General features: G+C 37.1%; 1 protein-coding gene across 3 annotated transcripts in view; it reads left to right on the top strand.

Annotated features, from left to right (window-relative positions):
- The window catches only part of Caf1-55 (chromatin assembly factor 1 p55 subunit), a 406,164-nt gene that overhangs the window by 247,909 nt on the left and 132,116 nt on the right, over positions 1–26,139 (top strand). For all 3 annotated transcript variants that reach the window (XM_090369421.1, XM_090369420.1, XM_090369424.1), the window contains one exon: positions 14,929–14,989. In XM_090369421.1, coding sequence (XP_090225547.1) covers positions 14,929–14,989 — 61 coding nt within the window. The remainder of the gene's footprint in view (positions 1–14,928; positions 14,990–26,139) is intronic.

Here is a 26,139-nt window from a genome sequence, read left to right as displayed (position 1 = left end):
TGAACCCAACATAGGAATAAAGAGAAGATTCTGAAAATGTATTTATTTTTTTATAGCAGTGCAGGGAAAAACACATTTCACCATAATAACGTAAAATTTCAGCTATCGGTATTATCGCAAATGCAATTAGATCGAGTTTACTACCCGTTTATAACAGATTCCACTAGCAGGAAAGCAACTGGAAATTGTTTTTATTGTTTTATTGTTTACTAAAGCAGAAATGTGCTTTAGTAAAATGTGAGCTAATGAGGTGTTAATAGAGTTGTCTCTGCCTTTATGGCGTTGTTTATTCAGTTGCTATACGCTCACAGCTTTGTTTATGTGTATCAAGCGTGCCTCCTCATTTTGTAATTGTGCTTTATTCTCTAAAAATGAGTAAAAATAACTTAAAAGTTGTAAAAAGGAAGCGTCCTGCGCTCAATGGGTGGGGGGGGGTGACAAAATTGCGAGCGCGGATGTTTCACGCTAATCCTTGTTCAGTATGTGTAATGCACTTGTCATAGAAGGTTTCATCTCTTGCTTTTAATTGATACATTTACAAAAGTGAAAATCTACCATTTTGCAGTGTGTTGGTGTAACCAGACATTTTCGAGCGTGTTAACGTTAAAAGAAAGTGACTTTATTGTGGACAAATTATTTTCTAATCCTACAGAAATATGCCCGCGAATAACAAAGGAAATGTGAAAAGATCAAAGAAGGTGATGACATTAGCGAGTAAAATTGAATTGTTAGACAAAATTTCTAATGGTGAAAGTGTCTCCTCAGTGGCCAAACATTATAAAATCAATGAGTCAACGGTGCGATCAATCAAGAAATCGGAAGAAAAAATCCGCCGTAGTGTCCGTGAAAACACGCTAATTGCATCAAAAATTTGCTCTGTAACTCGTGATGTGAAATTAGAAAAAATGGAAAAGGCTTTAAATCTGTGGATAGAAGACCGAACTCACAATAAAATCCCGTTAAGTTCACTCATCATTCGTGAAAAGGCAAAACACCTTTATCAGCGCTTCAGCGAAACTGGTGATAGCACTGGCGGGACAAGTTTTTTAGCCAGCAAAGGTTGGTTTGAAAGATTTAAAAATCGATATGGCCTTCATAATGTGAAACTGGTAGGCGAGTCTGCATCAGCGGATTTCGTGGCTGCAGAAAGTTTCCCGACTGAACTAAAAAAATTAATTACGGACAAAGGATATGTTCCCGAACAGGTGTTCAATGCAGACGAAACTGGGTTGTTTTGGAAGAGAATGCCAGCCAGAACATACTTAACACAAAATGAAAAATCTGCTCCTGGATTCAAAGCTTCCAAAGATAGGCTTACTCTTTTGTTTTGTGCAAACGCTAGTGGACACATGATCAAACCAATGCTCGTGTATAAATCGCAGAATCCACGTGCTTTGAAGGGAAAGAATAAAGGTCATCTTCCAGTTTATTGGAAATCCAATAAAAAAGCCTGGGTAACAACTACACTTTTTAGAGAGTGGTTTAATGATAGCTTTGTGCAAGAGGTGGAAAGTTACTTAGCTTCAAAATCTTTGCCTTTCAAAGTTCTGCTTCTTATTGACAACGCGCCAGGACATTCAAGCAGTCTAGAATTTGACCACCCAAACGTTGAAATTGTGTTTTTGCCACCCAACACCACATCACTTTTACAACCGCTAGACCAAGGTGTGATTTCTGCGTTTAAGTCCTACTATGTTAGGAGAACTTTTACTGGCTTAATTGAAAAAATGGAAAGCGAGTCAGACTTAACTGTAAGCCAAAGTTGGAAAAATTATAACATTGCAGATTGCCTGATCAACATCAAGACATCAGTTGATGAGATAAGTGCATCTACAATTAACGCGTGTTGGCGAAAATTGTGGCCAGAAGTGGTTGTTGCTAAAACAATCCCTAATGTCAATGAACTGGTTGCCGATATTGTAGAAATCGCACATGGAATAGAAGGCGGGGGCTTGGAAAACATCGATGCAGACATTCAGGAACGTATTGAGACTCATGCAGATGAACTTACAATAGAAGAGTTGGATGAATTAGTAACAAGGTCAAATGAAAACCAAAATGATCCTGAGGAGGAAGATCTCGACGTTGTTAGACCACAGTTAAATAGTAAGTCATTAAAAGAAATCTTTAGCCTCTCTATACAACTTTCAGAAAAGGTGGTAGAAACGGATCCTAATTTGGAAAAAAGCATCAAGTTTAAACGAGACCTAGAACAATTACTCTTGCCTTACGGGGAAATTCAAAAGGAGCTCAATAAAAAAATGAAGAAACAAACTTCGATTATGAGTTATTTTTCGCCCAGCAACCCATGTTCTTGATATGTTTTTGAAAGGTTTGTTTAAAATGTCTAATAAATATATACAGTATTACATTTAATAAATTGTTTCTTATTTTCATTTCGATGCCTTATGCTTGTATTTTTCTATGTACTTTCTACGTTTGTCTATGTACATAGTCATTATGTAGGTAAATACTGTACACATAATACGTACAGACAAAATTTTAGACTAATTTTTGTTATATATTTCATACTTTGGAACGGAACCCCTTTATTACTATGGGAGCCATAACTCAGTATTCGCGTTTTCAGTATTCGCGGAATTTCTCAGGAACGTAACCCCCGCGAATAGCGGGAGTTTACTGTATTTCACTTCGTACTTTTGTTGCTAACAAATTAATAAATTCATTCTGAATTTCTAGAGATAAATAATTAATGTGGTGTTTAATTTGCGATTTCAGAGCACTTTTCATTATAACGTTTGAAATTGGCTGACAAATTTTATCAAGTTTAAAAATACGCCACAATTTTTTCCTTCGGTATCGATATTACTAGCATGTCCACGAAATGCCAAGTTATTTTCAGCATGGAACAATATACATTTCAATGTTATTATTATTGTTGTTATAATTAGGTGTATGGTGAAGGAAGCCTGAGGCTTATGCTACACCAGCCAAAGAAAAATTCCCGAGTTACCCTGAGAGAGAGAGAGAGAGAGAGAGAAAGAAATCACCAAGAAAGAGAAGAATGATGATATCCAGCTCAGGACACTGGGTGTGCCAAGCCCATACTCACCACGTCTGAGCCCCAGGGGTGATTTTCAATACATTTGTGCAGCAGGCCCCCGTTATAACGCGGTTCGCTTTACGCTGATTCGCAATAACGCTGCTCATATATTATAACCTGTATCTGACTATAACGCTCTCACAGATCACTATAACACTCATTTACAGATTTCATTTTTGGCATATTTAACGAAATCGTTTCATTTGATGAGTTGATAGCTTGAAAATTAATAGCAAAACAGCATTAAAACGTTTCCCATGCTCAGTGAAATTTTCTCGCATGCTAATTTAATTTCAGTACAGTCACTTGTTACGTAGTTGCGAGATCAACATTTTAATAAATGATCAAGTATATTGCTTGTAATATTTGTGTTATATGCATTTATTCGAAGTCTAGTCATCACTCAGTACAGTATTAGACATCGTGCGTAACAGACAGTTTACTCAAACATTGTATCGTAATTAATGCAACTAATGCAGTTACATTTTCGAAGAGTTAATAATGGAATGAAAAAGCAACAACGTCTGGGCGCAGTACAAAGAATATAAATGTAAGAAAAAGACCGAATTTGAAAATTAAATTAGACATTTTGAAGCAAATCGATTCCGGTAAAGACAAGCGGATGTGGCCATAATTTTAGGACTTTCAAGTTTAACTGTAAGGACAATTATAAAACAAAATAAAGAATTAATTTTAGCAGTGGAAAAGATAGCTGTTCCACAGCAAACAACTAGGGCTAGTCTGGCTATTAGGATTGAAATGGAAACTTTTAACTGATTTTATTGAAGATAATATCCAATGCAGAATTCAGTTAAGTTAAATATTATAAAAAAAGAGAGAGAGAGAGATTAGCCAATATAATGATCTGAAGAAAACTCACCTAAAAAAAAAAAATCTGCAACCATTTAAAATTAGTAAGAACTGGTTGAATAGATTTAAAATCCAGGGAGAAGCCACAAGAGCAGATCAAGAAACTTTCAAAAAAGAACTTGTTAAAATTATTGAAGAGGGGTATTGTGTGTTATACTTCTCAATAAGTTTTTAACAGATGAAGCAGCACTTTTGTGGAAACGAATGCCTAAAAGAAGTTTCATATTCATAAAAGAAGTTTCATAAAGAAGAAAAAAACATGCCAGGTTTCAAAGAGGCGAAGGATCGGTTGACTTTATCATTGGGTGGTAATGCTGCGGGGGATTTAAAATTAATACCCCTTTTAGTTTATTTGTAAGAGGGCCAAAGTTCAACCCAAAATCCACACCATTTTCATGATTAAATTTATCAATTAAATTCATGATTTTAATTGGAATTTCATGTTTAATTTTGATACGTTAGTAGCTACCACATAATTATATACGTATGTAATGCAAAATATTTTATGTTGTAAAATAAAATATAAAAATATTTTATATTATATATTTTGACCGACATTTGTGCATCTTTTCACTACCGTTTATTATTAATTAGGAAATATCCTATGGCACCAACCGCAACTCACAAATACATATCTTACCTTATGGGAATGTGGCGCTCACTTAGCGCTCTGTTTTTACGGAACGAATTATCAGCGTTAATCGGGGGTCACCTGTAATGAATTCTCGTGAAAAAGAACGTTTGGGATGTTTCCAATCCTTAAATCCATCTGAGCTTCAAAATGGAACATTATTTGTGCCAGATACAAATAAGAGGCACGGAAAACAATATATTCCATCTTTGTTTTTGCAATAAAGTAGCCATTTCCTCTCCCGTTTTTTTTTTTTTTTTTTTCCCCCTATACCTTCATTTTTGTATTTCCACAAATAATTGAAACTTTGACCCTTAGTGACAGTATACGTATTTAAGACTATACGTTCGGCACTGTGTTTTTTGTGATCTGTTTCGGCATCTGTTTTTGTGACTATTAAATTTCCATGTGGTCGGATCATTAAAATTCAGACTTATATGTTCCATGTTAATATTAATGCTGCCATCATTTTCTTCTGCCAACTGTTGTTGGTTATTGTCCACACTTTCTAATTCTTTTAAAAGAACTTCAACTGTTTGAGCTTTTTCTTGGACTACCATTTCAGTGGCATCATTTTTTTCATCTTCATTCGAATCACGTTCGTTTTCTTTTTCACTTTCAGGTTTGGAGTGGCTTACTGTAAACCAGTTTTGTAAACTAGCAGAATGTTTTCTTCTAATTTCTTCTTTGTGCATTCTTTCTACTTTTTTCTTTGGTGGCATGTCAAAATTAATTTGACCTTTATTGTTTCATTTAAATTATAAATCACAATATTCACGATTACCTGTTTATATAGCAATCACAAAACCACTAACTTATAACTTATTAAGTTTGTACACAATGCATGAATTGTGAACTGCTATGCATTCGAGCATGCGCTGATGAAGCGATCGCCTGATTGTTCCCTTCAAAGCTACATTCTGGACAGCAAATAGATCTATGATGCTATGCAGTATGTACTCAGATGTAAAGATCATGCAGGCTTGAATCACCGTGCGAAAATTAATTTTCACCCTCCCCGTGCTGTCATCTTGATTCAACATCATCGAGGGGTGCCATTTTGTCAGCTAGCCTCGGGTGTCAAAATAGCTTGACACTGTACTGATGTAGTCTGTCATAGTGCCCTTGACACCTGCCCCAATGGCATGGCGTTCCGACGCCACTGTGTGTTGTGTGATAATGAAAAATTCAGCATTTCTTTGGTTCCAGGTTAGGAACATCTCTGGTGACTCAGCATTTCTTCTGGATGGTCACATATATGGTCAGAAGATCTAATTCCTCAAGTTCTAATGTCTAATTCCTCCCATTTCCCCATGTCTTTCTATTTCAGATTGACAGCCTTACTGGAAAATAACACTGTTATAGCACAAAGGAGCATGACATGGTGTTTAATTCATATATTGGTCTGTGTATATAGGGTCAGCATTAGCATTAGCAAAGGTACATGATGCAAAAAAGCAAGCTTATACAGCATCAGCCAAAAAAAAAAAAAAAAAAAAAAACACACCCTTATTTCACCCATCCACTCGCTCTAAATGTTTATCAAGTTCTGCCTTAAATCTGTTTAAGCTATCAACTTAAGTTTGTTCCAGCAATCAACCACCTGCTGGCTAAAGACAAACAACTGCACATCTATTCTTCAACCGTCTTTCCTCAATTTGAATTTATGCTCTCTCAGGCGATTATTCTGAGAAAGAGAAAGAATTGCATCCACATTTAGCATTCTCAAACCATTCAAGGCTTTATACTCCTCAATCAGATCACCTCACTTCACAGGTGCCTAGTCCCCAGACACTGTGATTTGCAAAATTTAAGCCTTCCTTCATAAGAGCAACCCTTTGTTCCATTCACTAAATTTTGTTGCCCTTCACTGTGCTTGTTCCAACGGCTCTACATTCTTCTTAAAATGAGGCCTCCAGACCTGTATACAGTACTCAAGGTGTGGCCTGACAAGGGGATAATCACCTCCTTATCCCTGGTGGAAAAATTCCTGTATGTCATTGACAAGACACCATCAGCTACTCCTGCTTCCCATATGTAGTACTTTACATTTGTCAAGGTTAAACTTCATTTTCCATCTCTCAGCCCATATGCTCAACTTTTCTAGATCCTGTTGCAGCTGTGTACTGTCATTAGTGTCATTAACAGCCCTGCCAACCTTCGTATCGTCTGCAAACTTGGACATTAAACCCGATATAATATCATCAATATCATTTATAAATACAGAAAACAACAATGGATTGGGGTCACATTTGCACATCTCCAGTCCATGGGTACCTCCCGAGTCCAGGGAAGCTCTCATAATTATGGCTAAGGGTTTTCTTACTTCCTTTGCCGCCACCTCCTTTAATATAACTGGATAGATTCCATCCACCCCAGGTGCCTTTCTTGCGTTTATATTCAACAATTTCTCCTCCCCTTTACTCTCAGTTATTACAAGATTATCTAGCTTACTGCCAAAGTGGAATACACCTCTGGCATTCCCCTCCCTGAATAACTGCTAGTGTGTGAATGTCGATGCAAAATATTCATTTAGTTTGTTAGCTACCTGAGCAGGATCATCAACAGTTGAACCATCAATATCAAGTGGACCAATCTGATTCATCCCCTCTCTTCTGCAGTTTACATAAATAAAGGACTCTTTGCTGTTTTTCTTTGCATCCTTTGCCAAAGATTTCTCATAATATGCCTTCGCCTGCCTAACCTTCTTTGTAACTTGGTTACAAACCAGCTTATATCTATCATAGGCTTCTCTGTCACGTGTTAATTTATTTGTACCCCCATGCATTTTTCTTCTCTGTCACCCTTCTAATTAGTTCATCTGACTTCCATTTAGGCCTAAATCTTGAACAATATTTCTTTGTTGGTATGGAAAGCCCTGTAGCTTCCAAGATTAATTCTTTGAATGCTTTCCATTTTGAATTTGCTGTTGGTAACATCATCAGTTGGTTCAACTGTATAGAATTTAAATATTGTCTCAGACCACCGTAGTCACCTTTACGAATGCAAAAACCCTTCCCTTTACCTTTGGTAGTTACCTCTTTGAGTAAATCCCACTTCAGCACACTGTGATCACTGCCACCAGTGGTTCCTTGATGTGCATATTCTTGATGCATGAAGAATCACTACCGATAATCAAATCAACAATTTTACTCCCTCTAGTTGCCTCCCAAACATGCTGCTGTAGACACAATCATTGAATAAATCCACAAAAGCCTTGCTAGTGTGTCAGTGACCAACCCACAAGTGTCCAGGTAATATTAGGGAAATTAAAATCCCCCATTTATAAGACACTCTAATTTACTAGCCCACTCTTATTTCTCTGCACAATTGCTCATTATACTCATCAGATTCATTAGGCCTATAACTTACACCTACTCTCATTTTTCCTTTCCCAGTGCTTATGTCACACCAAACAGACTGAAAATTGCATTGTCCACCCACATCAACTGGATGCATTTCCTTAGATTTTATGTGATCCTTAATTAACGGCATAACCATCCTCCCTTTCTGACCTGTTTATCCTTTCTGTACACACTGTACTCCCCAAGCCGACCGGGCTAGCCGAGTGGGTAAAGTACCTGCCCGGCAACCCAAAGGTCGCGGGTTCGATTCCCGCCTCGGGCTTGGATCACTGTACTGCAAAAACCTTTGGAGGTGCAATATGGCCACAGAAGCCGATGCGCCAACAACTACCAAATCAAAAAAAAAAAAAAAATGTACTCCCCAAATTCCAGTTCTGCACTGCTTATGTCTGTGTAACACCATGTCTCTGATATCCCAACAATATCTGCCTTTGTTGTCTTGACTAGCACTTCAAGCTCATCGAATTTATTAACTATACTCCTAGCATTGGTGTACATGCAAGTATACATGCACCTGTTTCTACTCCTAGTTACCCTAACACAGCCTATGTATTTTCTTGTTCCACTATGGCTCCCAGTAGTCCTGGAAATCCCCATTGCCTTGCTTTCCAGGCTGCGGCTCAATTGCATTTTACTAGAAGTAGTGCAAGAATCACTTTTACCTCTGCCAGTGACTACTGTTAATCCATTAGTCCGTGTATCTCCCCCAAACTAACAGTTTTCTGACACACCTAACTCTACCTCGATAGCATCAGCAAATATTCCTGCACCCTTTGTATTTAAGTGTATCCCATCCCTGTAGAAACAGTCTCTCCTGTTAACAAGCACAGACCAGTCTGAGAAAACTTCTACACCTTGAGCCTTGCATAATCTCTCCAGGGTGGAATTGATCGACAAGGCTCTGATCATATACTCCCTCCTATTCTGTCTAGGCAGAATTGCAGACACTTTCAATTTCACCCTAACTCACAGCTTTTTTTCAGCATTGTGTTGTACTTGTTAAGTAATTCTGCTGGTCTCCTCCTCTTAATATCATTAGTGCCACCGTGTACAACAATATCACCCTTTGTGCCCTTAAAGGATGATATCTGCCCTAAATGACATCAACCTTTGCCCCTGGCAGACATACCCTGGTTCTGTTCCATCTATCCTTTTTGCAGAATATGTTCCCTGTTTCCCTTACAATAGAGTTACCTACAACAACTAGTTCCTTTGGGACCAGTGCATTCTGCCTTGGGGGTTGCTGCTGTCTTAAGTGATATTCAAGCTCTGGCATTGATGTGGGCCCCTCAATTTAAATCCTTCAGGGGCATCCACCCTGTCTTTCCAGCTCTCATATAAGCCCATAACAATGCTGAGTTGGTACCTGATTTCGTTGCACTACTTACATCGCGCGCGCGCACACACACACACACACACACACACACACACACACACACACACACACACACACACAGACATTCCCCTTGGCAGTATCATGTCCCTTCCTGATTGCTCCACAAACATGAAACAAGAAGTGCATTTCAATAGACTGTAATTCAGAGGACAACCATCCCCACCCCCTCAGTTTTTCCCTGAGCCACAGCACTTCCACCAGTTTGAGCCTTTTGCTTTGCTGCTCTGGTCTGAGTCATGATTTCTATTGAAGTTCAATAAAATTCCAATACAAAATATAACCCTAAACCTATATCCCAATGCAGTTCATCTTCATCAGCCATTTTCAATCCACTGCAGGATGAAGGCCTATCTAGCTTTCCAGTTCCTTCTATTTTGTGGAATGGCCATCCATTTTCTACTCACAAACTCTTGAATTTCATCTGTCCATCTCCGTTGTTGTCTTCAGGTTTTCTCTTAGCTCCTCTTGGGTACCATTCTGTTATTTTCTTAGTCCACCTCTCATGTCTTCAAGCTATGTGACCTCCCAAAGACCATTTTAGTTCTTTATATAAGAATGTCCTTTACATGAGTTTGCTGCCTAATCCATGTATTTCTCTTCTTATCTAACAGTCTGAATCCCAATATAATTCATTCTCTTCTTTGTTGTGTAGTTCTCAGCTTCTCTTCCATTCTTTTGGTGAGTGCCGAAGTTTCACTTCCATAAGTCATGGTGGAGAGTATAGATTGGTTCATTATTTTACGTTTCAGACAAATTGGGATATTGCTCCTCAGAATGTGACTATATTTCCTGAATCCTATCAATCCAAAATTTATTCTTCTCTTGACTTCCAGCCATTTATCATTATTACAGCTAATAACTTTTCCCAGATAAGTATGACTCCACCTTTTCAATTACTGCTCCTTCAATTATTATATCCCTTTCTGTGGCATACTTGTTAATCATTACTTTTGGTTTAGCCATATTCATCTTTAGTCCAAAATCCTTACTAGCTGTGAATAACTGATTACGATTTTCCTCTAATTCTATGGGATCATGGCTTATGACCACAATGTCATCTGCAAATCATAAATGGTTTAGGTACTCTCCATTCACATTGACTCATTTCTGCAACCAGTCTAATGTTCTGAAAGCTTCCTCCAGGGCAGCAGTAAACAACTTCGGAGATATTGTGTCTCCTTTTCGAACTCCTTTCTCGATTTTAAGTTTATTAGTCTTTGTCTAGTCTAATAAAGGAGGTAGCATTCTCATATTTTCTTCAAAATCATAATATATGGGGTATCTGTGCCTTGTCTTTCCAGTGTCCAAAACATTGCCTTATGCTGTATGGAGTCAAATGCTTTTCATAATCCTCAAATTCCAGACATAATGTTGGTTTACTTTCATTTGCTTCTCCATTAGCTGTGATATTACTTGAAGATTATCCATAGTTGACACTCCTATTCTAAAGCCTGATTGCTCTTTCGGTTGATTCTCATCAAGTACTCTTTCTAATCTGTTAGTAATGACCCTTGTGAACAACTTGTAGATGTGGGATAACAAGCTAATTGGTCTATAATTTCCAATTTCTGATTGATCTCCTTTCTTATGCAGCAAAACTATGATTACATTATTCCACTGCTTAGGCGTTACACCTTTTCGAATGCACTTTGTGAAGAGCCTTGCCAGTTTTTGTATCATGTCTCCTCTTCCCAATTTCAACAATTCTACAGTAACTTCATCTTCACCCGGAGCTTACTTACTTCGTCATTTTCTTCAGCACATGTTCTGCCTCATCACAAAGGATATCAGGTATGTTGTATGTGTTACTAATTTGCGATTCGTCTGCTTCTGCTATTTGAATTATGCCTTCTTTGCTATTCATAAGTACACCATTGCTATTCTTCAAATTCAGTATCATTTGTCTTTCTGTATTACTATTCATGACTGCTGATTTAAATCCTTTGTTTTACCTTAATCCATAGTTGTTTTTAATGGTTGTTCTACTTTTCTTGTGTTAAATTTTCCTATGTCCTCTCTGAGTCTCTTTCTGATGGCTTTTCATAACTCAGTATACTCAATCATCTCCCTGTCACTGTTTTTCTTGCTCTTCATTCGTCGTCTTTGGTTGAAGTGACAAGTGTTTCTTGACTGATTTTTTTCATCTTTGGATTTCTTTTTACCTATAGGTTTCTTGGGCTTTATCACTTTCAGAAAGATGTAATATTCCTCATTAATATCTTGGTCCTGAACAGTCTGCAGAAGCTCAAACTTGTTCTTAAGTTCCAGTACATACTGCTTTTTCTCCTCTTTAGTAAATAATACAAAGATCTTTGTATTATTTACTCAAGTCAGTTTTTTCCTTTGTTTTCTTACATCTATATCAAGTGTGCATCTTACCATTCTTTGATCACTTCCAACATTTACCTTGTTCAGGACAGTAACACCGTTCACTATATATCTTCCGTTAGTGAGGATGAAGTAGATTTCATTAGTTGTTAATCCATTTGGGCTCTTCCATGTCCACTCTCTGTTCACCCTTTTCTTGAAAAAAGTGTTCATTTCTGACATTCTTCTAGATTCTGCAAATTCCTCAAGTTTTTCACCTCCTTCATATTTTTTAGCATTTCTAAAATTTCCTATGGTTCCCCTTTCTGCACTGTTTTGTCTCTTTCTAACTTTAGCATCGAAGTCCCCCATAATGATAGTGTAGTGAGTTTTCTGTTAATCTCAAAGACTCTCAAATTTAGTGTACATTTCTTCAACCTCTTCATCATCGTGGCTTGATGTTGGTGCATAAATCTTTATAACATTAATGCAGTTGTAACACTATACAGGGTGTTTCAGTTAAACGTTTCAGAACTTCTAAGAGGGGTAGGGTACATCCTGACAACTCGAAATCATATAGCAATGTGGGGTCGGAAATGCTTTCCTGAAGCGGTGTTGTACACAGAAGCACCATAAAGAAAAGAGACCGTAAGTGAGAAATCGTTTTAATAATACATGAAAAGAAGCAAAAGGTACATGGATTAAAGTAAGTGTTCGAAGTTTCTTCCACGGGCTACAATGCACGCCTCACATCTCCGACGCATGGACATCCGAACATTCTGGAATACTCCAGGCGAATTTCGAATTTCTTCGGCAGCTACTGCGATTCTTGCAACCAGCTCCTCAGCATTGTCAACAGGAATGTCATAAACTAGCGATTTCATATGACCCCAGAAATAAAAATCAAGACATGATAGGTCGGGTGACCGAGCAGGCCAACGCACGGGACCACCACGTCCGATCCACTGTTGACCAAATGTGACATCCAGGTAGTTACGAACATCTCCGCTATAATGGGCAGGGGCTCCATCGTGTTGGAACCACATTGTCTGTTGCGTCGATGCAGAAATCTGTTCATCTCTCAAAAGTTGTGGCAATACTTGCTGCAAAAAGATCAAGTAGATAGGTCCGGTTAGACGACACGGTAACAGGTAAGGTCCGATGAGGTGATCTCGCAGGCCAACGCACGGGACATGGTGGTCCCATGCGTTGGCCTGCTCGGTCACCCGACCTATCATGTCTTGATTTTTATTTCTGGGGTCATATGAAATCGCTAGTTTATGACACCCCTGTTGACAATGCTGAGGAGCTGGTTGCAAGAATCGCAGTAGCTGCCGAAGAAATTCGAAATTCGCCTGGAGTATTCCAGAATGTTCGGATGTCCATGCGTCGGAGATGTGAGGCGTGCATTGTAGCCCGTGGAAGAAACTTCGAACACTTACTTTAATCCATGTACCTTTTGCTTCTTTTCATGTATTATTAAAACGATTTCTCACTTACGGTCTCTTTTCTTTATGGTGCTTCTGTGTACAACACCGCTTCAGGAAAGCATTTCCGAACCCACATTGCCATATGATTTCGAGTTGTCAGGATGTACCCTACCCCTCTTAGAAGTTCTGAAACGTTTAACTGAAACACCCTGTATAGGTATGTTTTTCTTATCCCCTGTCAACTTATATGCATTAATTTATGATGTTACATTTGTAATAACTAGGTCGCTATATTTATTTAGTTAAAAAAGTACACTTCAATTGACAATGAAATTTAATAAGATTAATAAATTTTACTGATTAATTGATACTACTCTACTCGCTGTCTAGTTTCTGTTGAACCTTATGCCCTCTAGTTCGGTGCATATGTATCATATAGCAATGGCGATAAGTTACGAACGGTTAATCTACGGACACGAGGTATTGTTTACTTTCCAAATCGCATTATCTAAATTCAAAATAAACGACGGAGCTTGACTAGGTCTATAAGCTACTTATAGAAAATAATTTAATCTGACAATTAAGTCAGTAAAGTGGCTAAGTATAATTAAAAACTTTCGTTTGCGGGTGTTGCACAACCTGTCGACACGTGGATTTGATACCCTTTCTGTAAACTCAAGTTTACAGTATACGAAGTCATCGTTATTAAATCAGGGAAGCATGGCCCTCTCTGATTTAATGATCCATTGAGATATATTCATAGCATTGTATGAATGCTATGAATATATCTCAATGGGCTATCATGGGCTAGGAACATTCAATATATCTAAGCAATAATTGGCAAAGCAGTCTGTTTTACCAGTCATTTTTGCAGCAGAAATAGGCTAGTTAGGCAAATTTAAATTTTTCCTCTTAGTATTTAACAACTGACATGATCTAGATGTTAGAAAAGTTCTCTTTAAACCTTGTGGGCAGAACCATTTGATTTTGTGTAGAATTGAAATTTTGACCAACAATTGAAGGTAGTGGGGGTAAAATATGTAAAATGAAAAAAATTCTCACACTGAAGAAAAATAATAAATCACTTAACTGTATCAAATAAAATCAAATTGATTTTATTGGTGTAATTGTGACAAATCAGACTTATTTAGAACAAAAAAAAAAAAAAAAATCCTGAAACAATATAATTATTTAAATAAAGGCTGCATTAGCAGCTATGTTACATTGCCAGACATTACTTTCCTCGGAATAACCTCAAATGAAATACACAAGTCCTGTTGTTTTGAAACTTGCATCAGAAGATTGTATATTTAAAATATTGAAATACCATTATATATGCAAGTTATGCCTTAATACGCACTGCTCTTTCTCTTGTATAGTCACTGTCTTATTGTTGTTTGTTGCTTTGGTATTTAGGAGCATTAGCAACTAAGGCCATATTGCTCCGGGATATGCAGTGGTCATTCCCTGACCTTTCCGCATCCTCCATATTTGGTGGTGACTGGCTCGAACCCCGGTCTAATCAAGAAGCGTGTGCTACGCACTGCTGCTCCTTCCCACCTGGCTACGGAGTCACCCTATCTTATTGACACTAGCCCAGAATGGAAATTGAAGTTTTTCTTGATGGGGTCCTCCCCCCCAACTTTTTTTTTTTTTTTTTTTGCAGTAATGATTGGCACAAAACATCAAAAAACCATTGTAATTATTAGTATTATTTATATACTAATAATTGTAACTGCAGTATGTATATTTTTAAATTTTATATTCTCATATTTTTTTTATGACACAGTCTGTGTGGGTAGAGAGTGATTAAAATTTATTATTTTTTTTTTTTTTTAATTTTTTTTTGCATTCTATTTCTGTAGGTATGGTTTATCTTGGAATCCCAATTTAAATGGTCATCTTTTAAGTGCATCTGATGATCATGTAAGTATAAAGTTTTCTCCAAATATTAGTGTTAATATACCCACTTAGTGAAAGGAAGCCAAAGGCTTGTAGCTGCACCAGAAAGAAAAAAAAAAAAAAAAGTACATAAGAAACTAGAAATTATGCACTGTAGGTAACTATTTGTTGACCTTTGAATTTCTTCAAACTGTCTGCAGCAACTACATAGGAAGAAAATTTCCTACAGTGTAATCTAAACTTCTTCCTCTGTAATTTGAATTTATGGCTCTATTTCTAGAATTCTTTTTAATTGTAAAAATTCCTCCTTCAGTTTTCTAACTCTTCTCGGGGCTTTTATAAACCTCAATCAGGCCCCTTCTAAGGTGTCTGGTTGCCAAGCTAATTGAAGTCATTAATCATATGGTTGCCCTTTTGCCAATCTCACCATATGATTTGTCTGTTTTTGGATCCTTTCAAGAAGCCCATTATCATCTTTATAGATGAGGTAGGTCTCCATACTTGGACACAATATTCCAAATTCAATCTTACAATTGTCTTATACAATGGGATTATGGACCTCCCTGTCTCTAAAGGGATTGTTAGATAAATCATTGAATGAACTTCATGGGATTTCATGGCTGCCTGTTTATACTGTTCAAAAATTATATAACTGCCCATATCATAATACCAGATCACTTTCTTCCTCTACTGTTTATGCTTCACCACACACCAATATATAATTTATTTTCAGATTGCTCTTCGCCAAGTATAAAATCTTGCTTTTTTTCTGCATTGAAACATAGCTGCCACTTTTCTGGCCATTCTTGAAGCCTGTTCAAGTCATCTTGAAGGAATGCTGCTTTGCACTGATCATTAACGACTCTCCCAATCTTTGTCTCCCAATTTTATCATCGCTCCTTTTATCCCTTCGTCAGTGTTCTTTATGAAAATCATACCACAGCATCAGTAGTCCAAGGACCAATTATTCAGTGACACCACTCCTGACAGTATGCCAATCTGAAGAATATCCATTAATCACAGCCTTCTGCCCTACAGCCACCCTGCATTCCATCTTATAATTACTCCTGTACTATGCATCTTATGCAGTAATCTCTCATGAAGGTCTAAGATAAATGGTTCGTTAATTCTCAAATAAACTATGTAGAAATTGTTCCCTACATTTTGACATGCTACATGTCAAAATTTACCATATTAGTTTTCCCTTAGCAAAACCATCTTGTGTGTCCTTCAGAATGCCATTTATTTTTAAATGTCCCTGGATTGCACTCTTAATCATTGCTTTTAAGGCCGGCTTCACACAAGGATATGTATATCTGTGATACAGAGATACCAAATTTGTGCTTCTCTCACATGTGCGATACTTTATGGGGCGACTTGGGCTGATGAGTGAGGCACGATCAAGTGCTTCCCTCCTCAGTCGATCAATTGCTTTGCCACCAAGAGTTTTGTTTGTTTATAATGGAATCTGTTGATGCAACTCTCTTTTTTAATTTTGTACAAAAATTTGAACAGGCAAAAAACGAGAATGAAACATTGAATTTGCACATCATTAATTTGTGTTACAAAAGGGTAACTTTTCATGTTATCTTCCAAGAACTCCTGTGTGATCCCAATAAATCCTTCAATTACTTCCAAATGTCTGTTAGCTCATTTGAACTACGTTGGAGATTTTGGAAACCTCCATTCGTAAGAACACAGATATGTGTACAAGAATTTCACAAAAGGAAAGATTGACAGAGATTCTAAAATAAAAATGTTTAAGTTTAGTCAATGTGTTTTGGTAATTATTTACATTTGAATGTATATTAGAAAATGTTATTTGAATATCATTAATTAAATGAAACTTACCAACTTCATTTCTCTCTTCTTGGTACCAAGTGTCAAATTCCTCCCTATACATACATACATTAGCATTAGTGGATGCATACAAGGCAAGAAAGCAAGTGTATGCAGCATAAGCCAAACCCCCCCCTCTCATTTTACCCCTCCATTCGTTCCAAATGCATGTCCAGCTGAGCCTTAAATTTATTTAGGCTAACAACTTACACAACCAAAGTCTGTTTCACCAATCAACTATACCCTGGCTAAAACAAATTTCCGTCAATCTATTCTACAACAATCTTTCCGCAGTTTGAATCTATGACCCCCCCCCCCAAGTTCTTTATCTGAGGAAGAATCCCATCAGCATTTAACTTGCTTATCCCATTCAAGGCCTTATACACCTCAATCAGGTCACCTCTCATGTGCCTACCCTCCAGGCACTGCAATTTGCAGAACTTAAGCTTTTCTTTGTAAGAGCACCCCTTTGTTGCCCTTCTTTGTACTTGTTCTAGCAACTCTACATCTTCCTAAAATGAGGCCTCCAGAGCTGTACACAATACTCTAGGTGTGGCCTGACCATTGCCTTGAATAATGGGGTAATCACCTCCCCATCCCTGCTAGCAAAATTCCTATATATCATTGACAAGACTCCATGTCCAGCCCGTCTGCACTGCTCAGCAAACTTCATATTTGACTGAACAATTACCTCCACTTCTTTTTCACTTTCCACTCCTGAGTGTAGTACCACACTGTTGGTACATTTCTCTTGGGTTATTGCTACCCATATGCAGTATTTGCATTTGTCAATGTTAAAGTTCAGTTGCCACTTCTCAGTCCATTTGCCCAACTTATCTAGATCCAGTTGGAGTACTTTACTGTCGTTAACAACCCTGCCAACCTTTATATCATCTGCAAACTTGGACATTAATCCTGATATATACCTTCATCAGTATCATTGATAAATAGGCAAAACAACAATGGGCCCAGCACCGAACCCTAGGGACTTCCACTAATAACACCTTTTGAACCTCCCCCCCCCCCCATTTGTATACATTTGCACACCTCCAGTCCATGGGGACATCCCCCGAGTTCAAGGAAGCTCTCATAATTATGGTTAAGGGTTTGCATACTGCCTCCATTAATATAACGAGATAGATCCCGTCCACCCCAGGTACCTTTTTTATGTTTAACTTCAACAGTTTCTCCTCCACTTTGCCCTCAGTTATTACAAAATCACTTAGCTCCCTGATAGAATTTGATAAACTTCTGGCACTCCCCTCATTGAATAACTCAAGTAATTCCCATATCAGTACAATGTCATCACTGTCACTTGGTGTTTCCTTTATCTGCAAAATCTTAATGCGTGAATAATCACTGCTGATAATCAGATCAAGAGTATTACTACCTCTGGTTGCCTCTCAAACATGTTGCTGTAGAAAAGTCATTCAATAAATCCACCAAAGCCTTGCTATTGTGTGAGTGACCGACCACATATTCCAGTCAATTTCTGCCAAATTAAAATCCCTCATTACAAGACACTCTGATTTACTGGCCCACTCTAAATCTCTGCACAATTGCTCATTATCCTCATCAGTCATTTGGCCTATAACACATTCCTACTCATTTTCCCTTTCCCAGTGCTTATGTCACACCAAACAGACTCAACATTGTATTGTCCACCAATATCAATTGGATGCACTTCCTTAGATTTTGTGTTTCTTAACTAACAGCATAACCTCTCCTCCCTTCCTGTCCTGTCTATTCTTTCTGTACACATTGTACTCCCCAAAGTTCTGCACTGCTTATGTGTGACACCATGTCTCTGATATCCCAAGGTTATCTGCCTTTGATATCTTGATTAGCACTTCAAGCTCATCAAATTTATTAACTATACTCCTAACATTGGTGTTCATGCAGTATACATGCAGCTGTTTCTACTCTTAGTTACTCTAACACAGCCCATGTATTTACTTGTTCCATATGACTCCCAGCAGTCCTGGAAATCTCCATTACCATGCTTTCCAGGCTGCTGCTCATTCTAATAAAAGCAGTTCAAGAATCACTTTTGCCTCTGCCTGCAGCCACTGTTAACCTTTTATTCTGTCACCCCCCCCCCAAGCTATTAGTTTTGTGAGTCACCTAACACTGCCTCAATAGCATTAGCAAACATTCTTGCACCCTTTCTATTTAAGTACCCCATCCCATGGGGCTGCGTAGCCGCAAGCCGTTCTGAGTGCCCATGCTAACCAGGCAACAGCACCTACAATGGGCATGTGAGCATCGAAACTGGACATTGAGTGATTGGAAGCAGGTCATCTGCTCTGATGAATCATGTTTTCTGTTGCACTATGTGGACAGCTGGGTATGTGTGCATTGTTTACCTGGGGAAGTGATGGCACCTAGATGCACCATGGGATGAAATACCTGGAATTTCTGAGTAATGCATAGTAAATAGTTAAGGTGGAAAAATAACAGCGGGAAAATATCCAGTTCAGATATAAAACTGTAGTTGGATTTATTTGTATAACTGACACTAGAATGCTAACATATTAGAAAGAATGTCTGGAACTCACAATACAGCAATTATAGTGACACGAAAGTGTATAGTGCAAATAGATAGCTGAAAAATTTACTTAGAATGACTGGATTCTGTAGTCAAAAAAAGGTTAAAAAATATTTGGAACATTTGAATAGAATAGTTCAAAGATGAAATGATAATACATATTTTATATAACAATACATTAAGGCCAATAGCTTCGGGTTATGTAGGTTAGTTAACTAATGATAACATACCCGACTACTGAGTAGTTGAGAAACTACTTCATTTAAGTATACAGTAATACCCCGAAGTTACGCGATAAGTGGGTCCGACGAAAATCGCGTAAGTCGAATTCGCGTAAGTCGGGGTACAACTTTGCATATAAATACATATAAATTTTGCTTAATTGGGACCAAGGACTAACAAAAACACTAGTTTAGAAGAAAAATATTAATAAAATTGCAGTTCGTTATACATATTAATACAAAATATGTATTAAAAAACAAATGACTTACGTAAAAAAGTTATTTCGATGTCGATGGCTTCATAAAATCTAACAAATTCGTCTGATGACACAGCGCCTTCTTTTTTTCACGCAGAATTTCTTCGTAGCAAGCTAATAATTTTTTTATTCCTTGCTTTGTAGCTATAACGCGTTCTTCGTTGGAGTCTGTTTTCTAAAATTTTTAAGCCCTTTACAATTGAGCCCTTTTCAATTTTCAATCTGTCAAGTTTGCAATTGTCATGTGCTTTTCGCCGTTGCTTCGTTTAGGTGTGTAGCACGTGCAATATCACATGGTCTTTCATTTCGCTCAAAGCGTTTCACAATTTCATATTTTTTCTCTATCGACAGAGGCGGACTGGCCATAAGCTTTACCGGGGAAACCCCGGTGGGCCAGTGTGATTTTGGCCATAAACCATAGTATGAGGCCACTGTAAATTTTCCCGGGTAAGAATTTTTGACCAAGTCCGCCTCTGTTTATCGATAATTGCTTTTCTTTTTCTCTCTGAATTTGCAGTGTCTTCACCAGGATGCTTCCTTTTCACACCTTTTAATTAAGTATTTTACTCATTTTTAGGGAATAAAGCGCAATTACAAAACGAGGAGGCACGCTTGATACGCATAAACAAAGCTGCGCGCATGTAGCAACTGAATAAACAACACCATAAAGGCAGAGATACACTATTAACACCTCACATTTCTAGGGGTTACTACCATAAAACAGTAAAAATCCAGTTGCGTTTCTGCTAGTGAAATCTATTATAAACTGGTAGTAAACTCGATCTAATTGCATTTGCGATTATACCGATAGGTGGAATTGTGTTGGTTTTTACGTTATTAGGGTGAAATGTGTTTCCCCTTCACTGATATAAAAAACATAAAAGCAGCAAAGTTGAATTTTGTTCATCTTTCGCTCTCATTCTCCGCCGTCGCACCGTATATCGATAACATATGAAAAACGACCTTGAAGATAGTGGGCGGCAGCGTTGCCAAACGAAAAAATCAAGAACCGCGTAACTCTGAGTTCGCGTAAGTCGGGGTATTACTGTATCTCATATTGTGTAGTATATCTCATTGAGAATACCTTCACGAGTTACCATGATATTGCACAACCTTGAATAAGTAACGCTTCACCCAGAGCCGGCACAAGGGATTCATGCACCCTAGGCATGACTTTAAATTTTCACCCCAGTTGTATTCTGTACCATCCATCTGCCTATCTAAACATTGTCGTGCCCACCAACAAGCTTACCTATTTCCAACTAATTTCCACCTGTATGTCCATTCATCTATAATATTGATCTGCTTGCTGTATATTATTATGATTTATTGTATGATGATAATAACAAGAATACCATGAAACAACGTGGAACCCTATCACAAAATAAACTTTTATTGCCCTCCATTCCTCTTCTGCCTTCTCTTCCCCTGGTTGTCAAATTCATTGACACAGAAGGTGTTGCAATGTTCTATTTACTTTGCTGAAAGAAGTAGCTAATAGGGATCGCAACAACACAATGGACTAGAATTTTTTAAAAGAAATTAAATAAGACTATTGGTGAATTTTACTTACTATAATTATTTCCTTCAAAAATTTACTTTCTTTGCCTCCGCAAACATTTTCACAAGTTCTTTTGATTCCATGACATACACCATCTGTTCTTCAATAGAAATTGTAGCTAGCCCACAGAGTTGGTATGTCCTCATTGTTGATCATAGATACATTTTGAAGACTTTAAATTTAGTAAAACTGCTCTCGCCCCTTGTGACAGTAATTGGCAGAGTTTGAAGAATTCTAAGAGCAATTACAATATTAAGCACAGAGTTTTCTGATTTATTGGAAAAAATGAATTCAATAACATCCTTTAGAGAAGATGCTGTAATTTTTCCCGCACAAGTTTTCAACTCATCCGTAAATTCTGATACACAAGTGTCAAAACTACCATTGTATTCTTGAACTGAAGCAATTTTTCACAATGTTTGAGCACTTTGAGGCATGGTTCTGTGGCCATTCAGCAATATCATACAAGAAGCCAAATATTTGACCTATTTCTTCCATTTGTTCAAATCTTTCCTTAACTGATGTATGAATTTTGTCAAGAATTGCAAAATAAAATTCAACTTTAAATCTCAATTGTGGATCTTCTAATGGCTCATCCCTTGACTCATAACCGTGCATTTTTTTCTTTGAATTCATTTCGAAAGTTGAGGATGTTCCTGTGTTGTCTGCCAACTCATGTGATTCAGTTTATCTTTTTTCAAATACCTCTTCGGTTCTGCATTCTTGTAAAATGTTTGTTGTTGAAGCGTGAAATGAACATCAAATTTTTTTCCCTGTATGAGTACTTGTAACGTTAATTTCATTAAAAATAACGTAACAAGGGTCACAACAAATTTAAACTTGGAAATGGCCTCAGTGATTTATTACCAAGCCTTTGCCTCACATCGAGTTGCAGTTCCCAAAAGTCCTGAGAGAGAAGCATTTTCAATTTCAACTAATGCATCATATATCTCTCGAAGTCGATATCGAAGAGCTCACAGTGCCTCCACTGAACTTTCCCATCTGGTATCACTTAGGGTTAAGTGTAACAGTTCCATTAAGTTTTATGAGTACAATCACTCCCCGACTTACATAAGGGTTGGGTTCTATATAAGTTGAATTTTACATAAGTTGAAATTTCCCTAAATGCTTATGCAGCACTCGCAGTTATGCACACTGAATTTGATTGAAGCAAAAAAGAAACGTTTGACCAACATGTAAATAGACTTATTCAATTTTTTTATCTCATTCTCAGAAAAACTTACAAAAGTGTACAAAATTTCAAAATTATAAAATTACAAAAAAGAGATAGGAGACAGGCATAACCTCAGCAAGTTTTACCTTTCTAGCACCATTGCCAGAATTAAGTCTCCAGCTGATAAGCACACCGATGCAGAGGTTGAGGACTGTGGAGATTTAAAGGGGTTTTTCCGACACATCACAAAATTTCTATGCAGCTGCAGAATCGGCACTGGCGACCTCACTGCATACTTTAATGTTTTGGAAACCAGTTCAATGCTTGAACCTATTAAACCACCGTTGCTTGCCACGAAGTTGGTTTGGGGTTCGCCGTTCTTATTCCTAATATCTATGTAAATACCTCTTACTTTTGCTGAATGGCCATTAGACTCAGGGGGCACGCGCTTCTTAATCTGATTTTCCATCCATATTATTTATAGCTTTTTCATATTCGATATAGCACCTGAACGCTGTTTTGTGATCACTTTTGATCTTAAAGGCATTTAAGATGTTCTTTTATACGTGCACTGTCCCATAAAATAGTATTCACTGTTGAAGCAGTGAGACCTAATTCTGTGCAATAGATGACAAACTTTATTCTGCTTTATACCTCTTAATTAATCACCCACAGAATTCCAGTTACCGGCATTATCGCAAATTCAATAAGATTGAGCCCAATAAACTGGAAAGTGCAACTTGTTTTTTTTTTTTTTTTTTTTTTCGTTTTATGGTAGTGACCTCGAGAAATTGTTTTAGAAAAATATCACAAAAGCATTCAAAATTGATTCTTATATGATAAATTTGATCCGTTGGTCCCTTTCTCTTTGCCATTGTAATAAGTAAATAGGAATGAAGAGAAGATTCTGAAAATTTTTGTTTTTTATATGATTGAAGATTTCAGTGAAGGGGAACTCATTTCACCATAGTACTGTAACGTAAAAACCCATAGAATTCCAGTTATCGGCATCATTATTCCGAATTCAATAAGATTGAGCCCAATAAACTGGAAAGTGCGAATTGTTTTTTTTTTTTTTTTATTTTATGGTAGTGACCTTGACAAATGTGTTTTAGAAAAATATCACAAAACCATTCAAAATTGATTCTTATATCTGAACATATGATAACGATCAAAGTGTAGTTCAATTTCCATTATAAAAAATGCCTTTTAGAAAGATAAATAGCTTAGTTATATAGCAAAATTTTCAACTTCCGAGGTCTTGGAACGAATTACCAAAAAAAAAAAAAAAAAAAAAAAAATAGAACAATGTGTTATTGGGCTCACATTACGATATTTTCACGATACCTCCACTTATTCCTACGGGATGCAAAATATGTTTCGACTATGTTTTTTTTAAGTTTGCACAGGCCAGCAAAAACTTACGTAAAGTCGAATTTCTGTAAGTCGAGTATTACTTAAGCCAGGGAGTGGCAAGCTTTCCTTTCATGTTTCTTCCATTGTCATAACCTTGTCCTTGCATGTCATCTAAACTTAAGGAGAAGTCTTCAAGCTGTATGAGTATGCTTTCTTTTAAATAATTGCCTGTTATATAGTAATTGACCTTGACAAATGTCAAGGTCAATTACTATACCAAAAAATATAATGGTCTATAGTAATGAATCCAAGAAAATGTGTGTGGCGCCTCCGTAGCCAGGTGGGAAGGAGCAGCAGTGCGTAGCACACGCTTCTTGATTAGACCGGGGTTCAAGCCCGTCACCACCAAATACAGAGGATGCGGAAAGGTCAGGGAATGACCACCTCATATCCCGGAGCAATATGGCCTTAGTTGCTAATGCTCCTAAAAACCAAATAACTAACTAACTAACCAAGAAAATGTGTTATGTTCACATTTGTGGACTGAGAAGTTGAAGACTTGATGTCTACGAAATGTATTATAATTGTCATTTGCTCAGTGTAGCTTACATCAGGAAAGCAGTCAACGGTTATTAAAGAAAAGTATTTTGCATTTATAACAGATTGTACGATCTGAGCTTTGATTGCATTTGCTAGTTTCTGAATTAATTCATTGTGAACGGTTTTTCTAAGATAATGAACATGCAATTCTTTATCTTTTATTCTGCATACATGTTTGTCTATCACGGGTAAAATAAGGTTAATAATTCAATGAATTTAAGAAAATTTCCATTTTTTTTGAGCCTGCAAAGTATCATTAGATATACATAAGACAAGATTCTGCACTGCAAGAACTCTTATTAAAGCGATCAACCTTTCTAAAACTCTCTGCCAATATTTCTCTTCCTTTCCAATAAGTGCTTCATTCTCATAGTCTATTGTTTTACCTTTTTTTCATCCTGAGTTTCAGTTCCTTCAATTTGTAGTAGTTGTTGATCTGTTTAGATTTTTTCTCATGTGACGCTAACAGCGATGTCTTATGGTGCCAATTCTTACTGCCCTTGTCGGTTAATGTACTGACTTTGCTGGAATTAACATTAGTAAATAACTTTCAACGAAACAAAAGAATCTGTAGATATTGAATATTGTAACCATCCTCTATTGACAACTTCATCATTAGCAAGCTTTCTGTTCTAAAAAATAGGGTTAAAGTGTCGTTTTTCTTTGTCTTTTGGAAAATCAAGATTCGGCACATACTCTGGCCCATGTTTGATGATAAGGCATTTGAGTAATGTAGTTGCAATTGTCCTTGGCCATATAGCGGGGTTTCAATATAAATGATATTCTCATTTATTTGAAACATTTCAGTTGCTTTATTAGTGTTTTTTTAATGACTCAGCATGAGAATTATGAGCCATAAGACGTTGATTTAGGCCTGTAGCTGTTATATTGACTTCTTCACTATCTTCCTTATGGTGAATATTCTTGATATTCAAACTGCCGTGCCCTGTTGCTTCCCCTTCTTTATTATCATGGTGTACAGCCCTTTTTTGTTACTTCACATCTTCTTTTCTCTTTCTGCCTTGCGTTTCCGAAACTGGAGACCAGACAATCATTTTTTGTCTGCCATTCTTAAAAATAAAAGATAATAAATATATAGTACTTACAAATCAGATAGATGATGGTTGCTGAAATTACCAGCAATGATATAAGATGTAGTTTGAGCTTTAAATATAGTTAGAGTGAAAGAAGAAAACTGAAAAAACAAACATGTGCTGGACATGCATTGGTAAATAAATGCCGTAATAATTGCAAATTCCAATGTCTTATTTCCATTACTAGCTTTCTCCACTTGTTAAAATGGCAGTTTTAATCTACCTCCATTCACCGACATGACCAGGGTAAGCTCGGCTGGAACGAATCAAGAAGCATATGCATGGTCTTTGGCACCCAGTTCTAATCATTCTCAGTGGTTCATTACTAATCCTAATAATTATAGTTGAGTTTTTGCCATCAGACTTTTGGCCTGGAGGTTTGTACTTTTGCACTATGTTGTAGTTGCTGTGGGAAAAATGGAGAGTTAAGGTGGGAGTGAAAAAAATAACTGCAAAAGGTTTTAAAAATGCACACTGGATGTCACATTTTTGTCATTTGCATGAAATTGAATAGAAATTTCTGA

Source organism: Mastigoproctus giganteus, chromosome 3, assembly GCF_048544385.1.
Source record: "Mastigoproctus giganteus isolate SK-2022 chromosome 3, ASM4854438v1, whole genome shotgun sequence".
Lineage (NCBI taxonomy): Eukaryota > Metazoa > Arthropoda > Arachnida > Uropygi > Thelyphonidae > Mastigoproctus > Mastigoproctus giganteus.
This window is presented reverse-complemented; position numbering and strand designations above follow the sequence as displayed.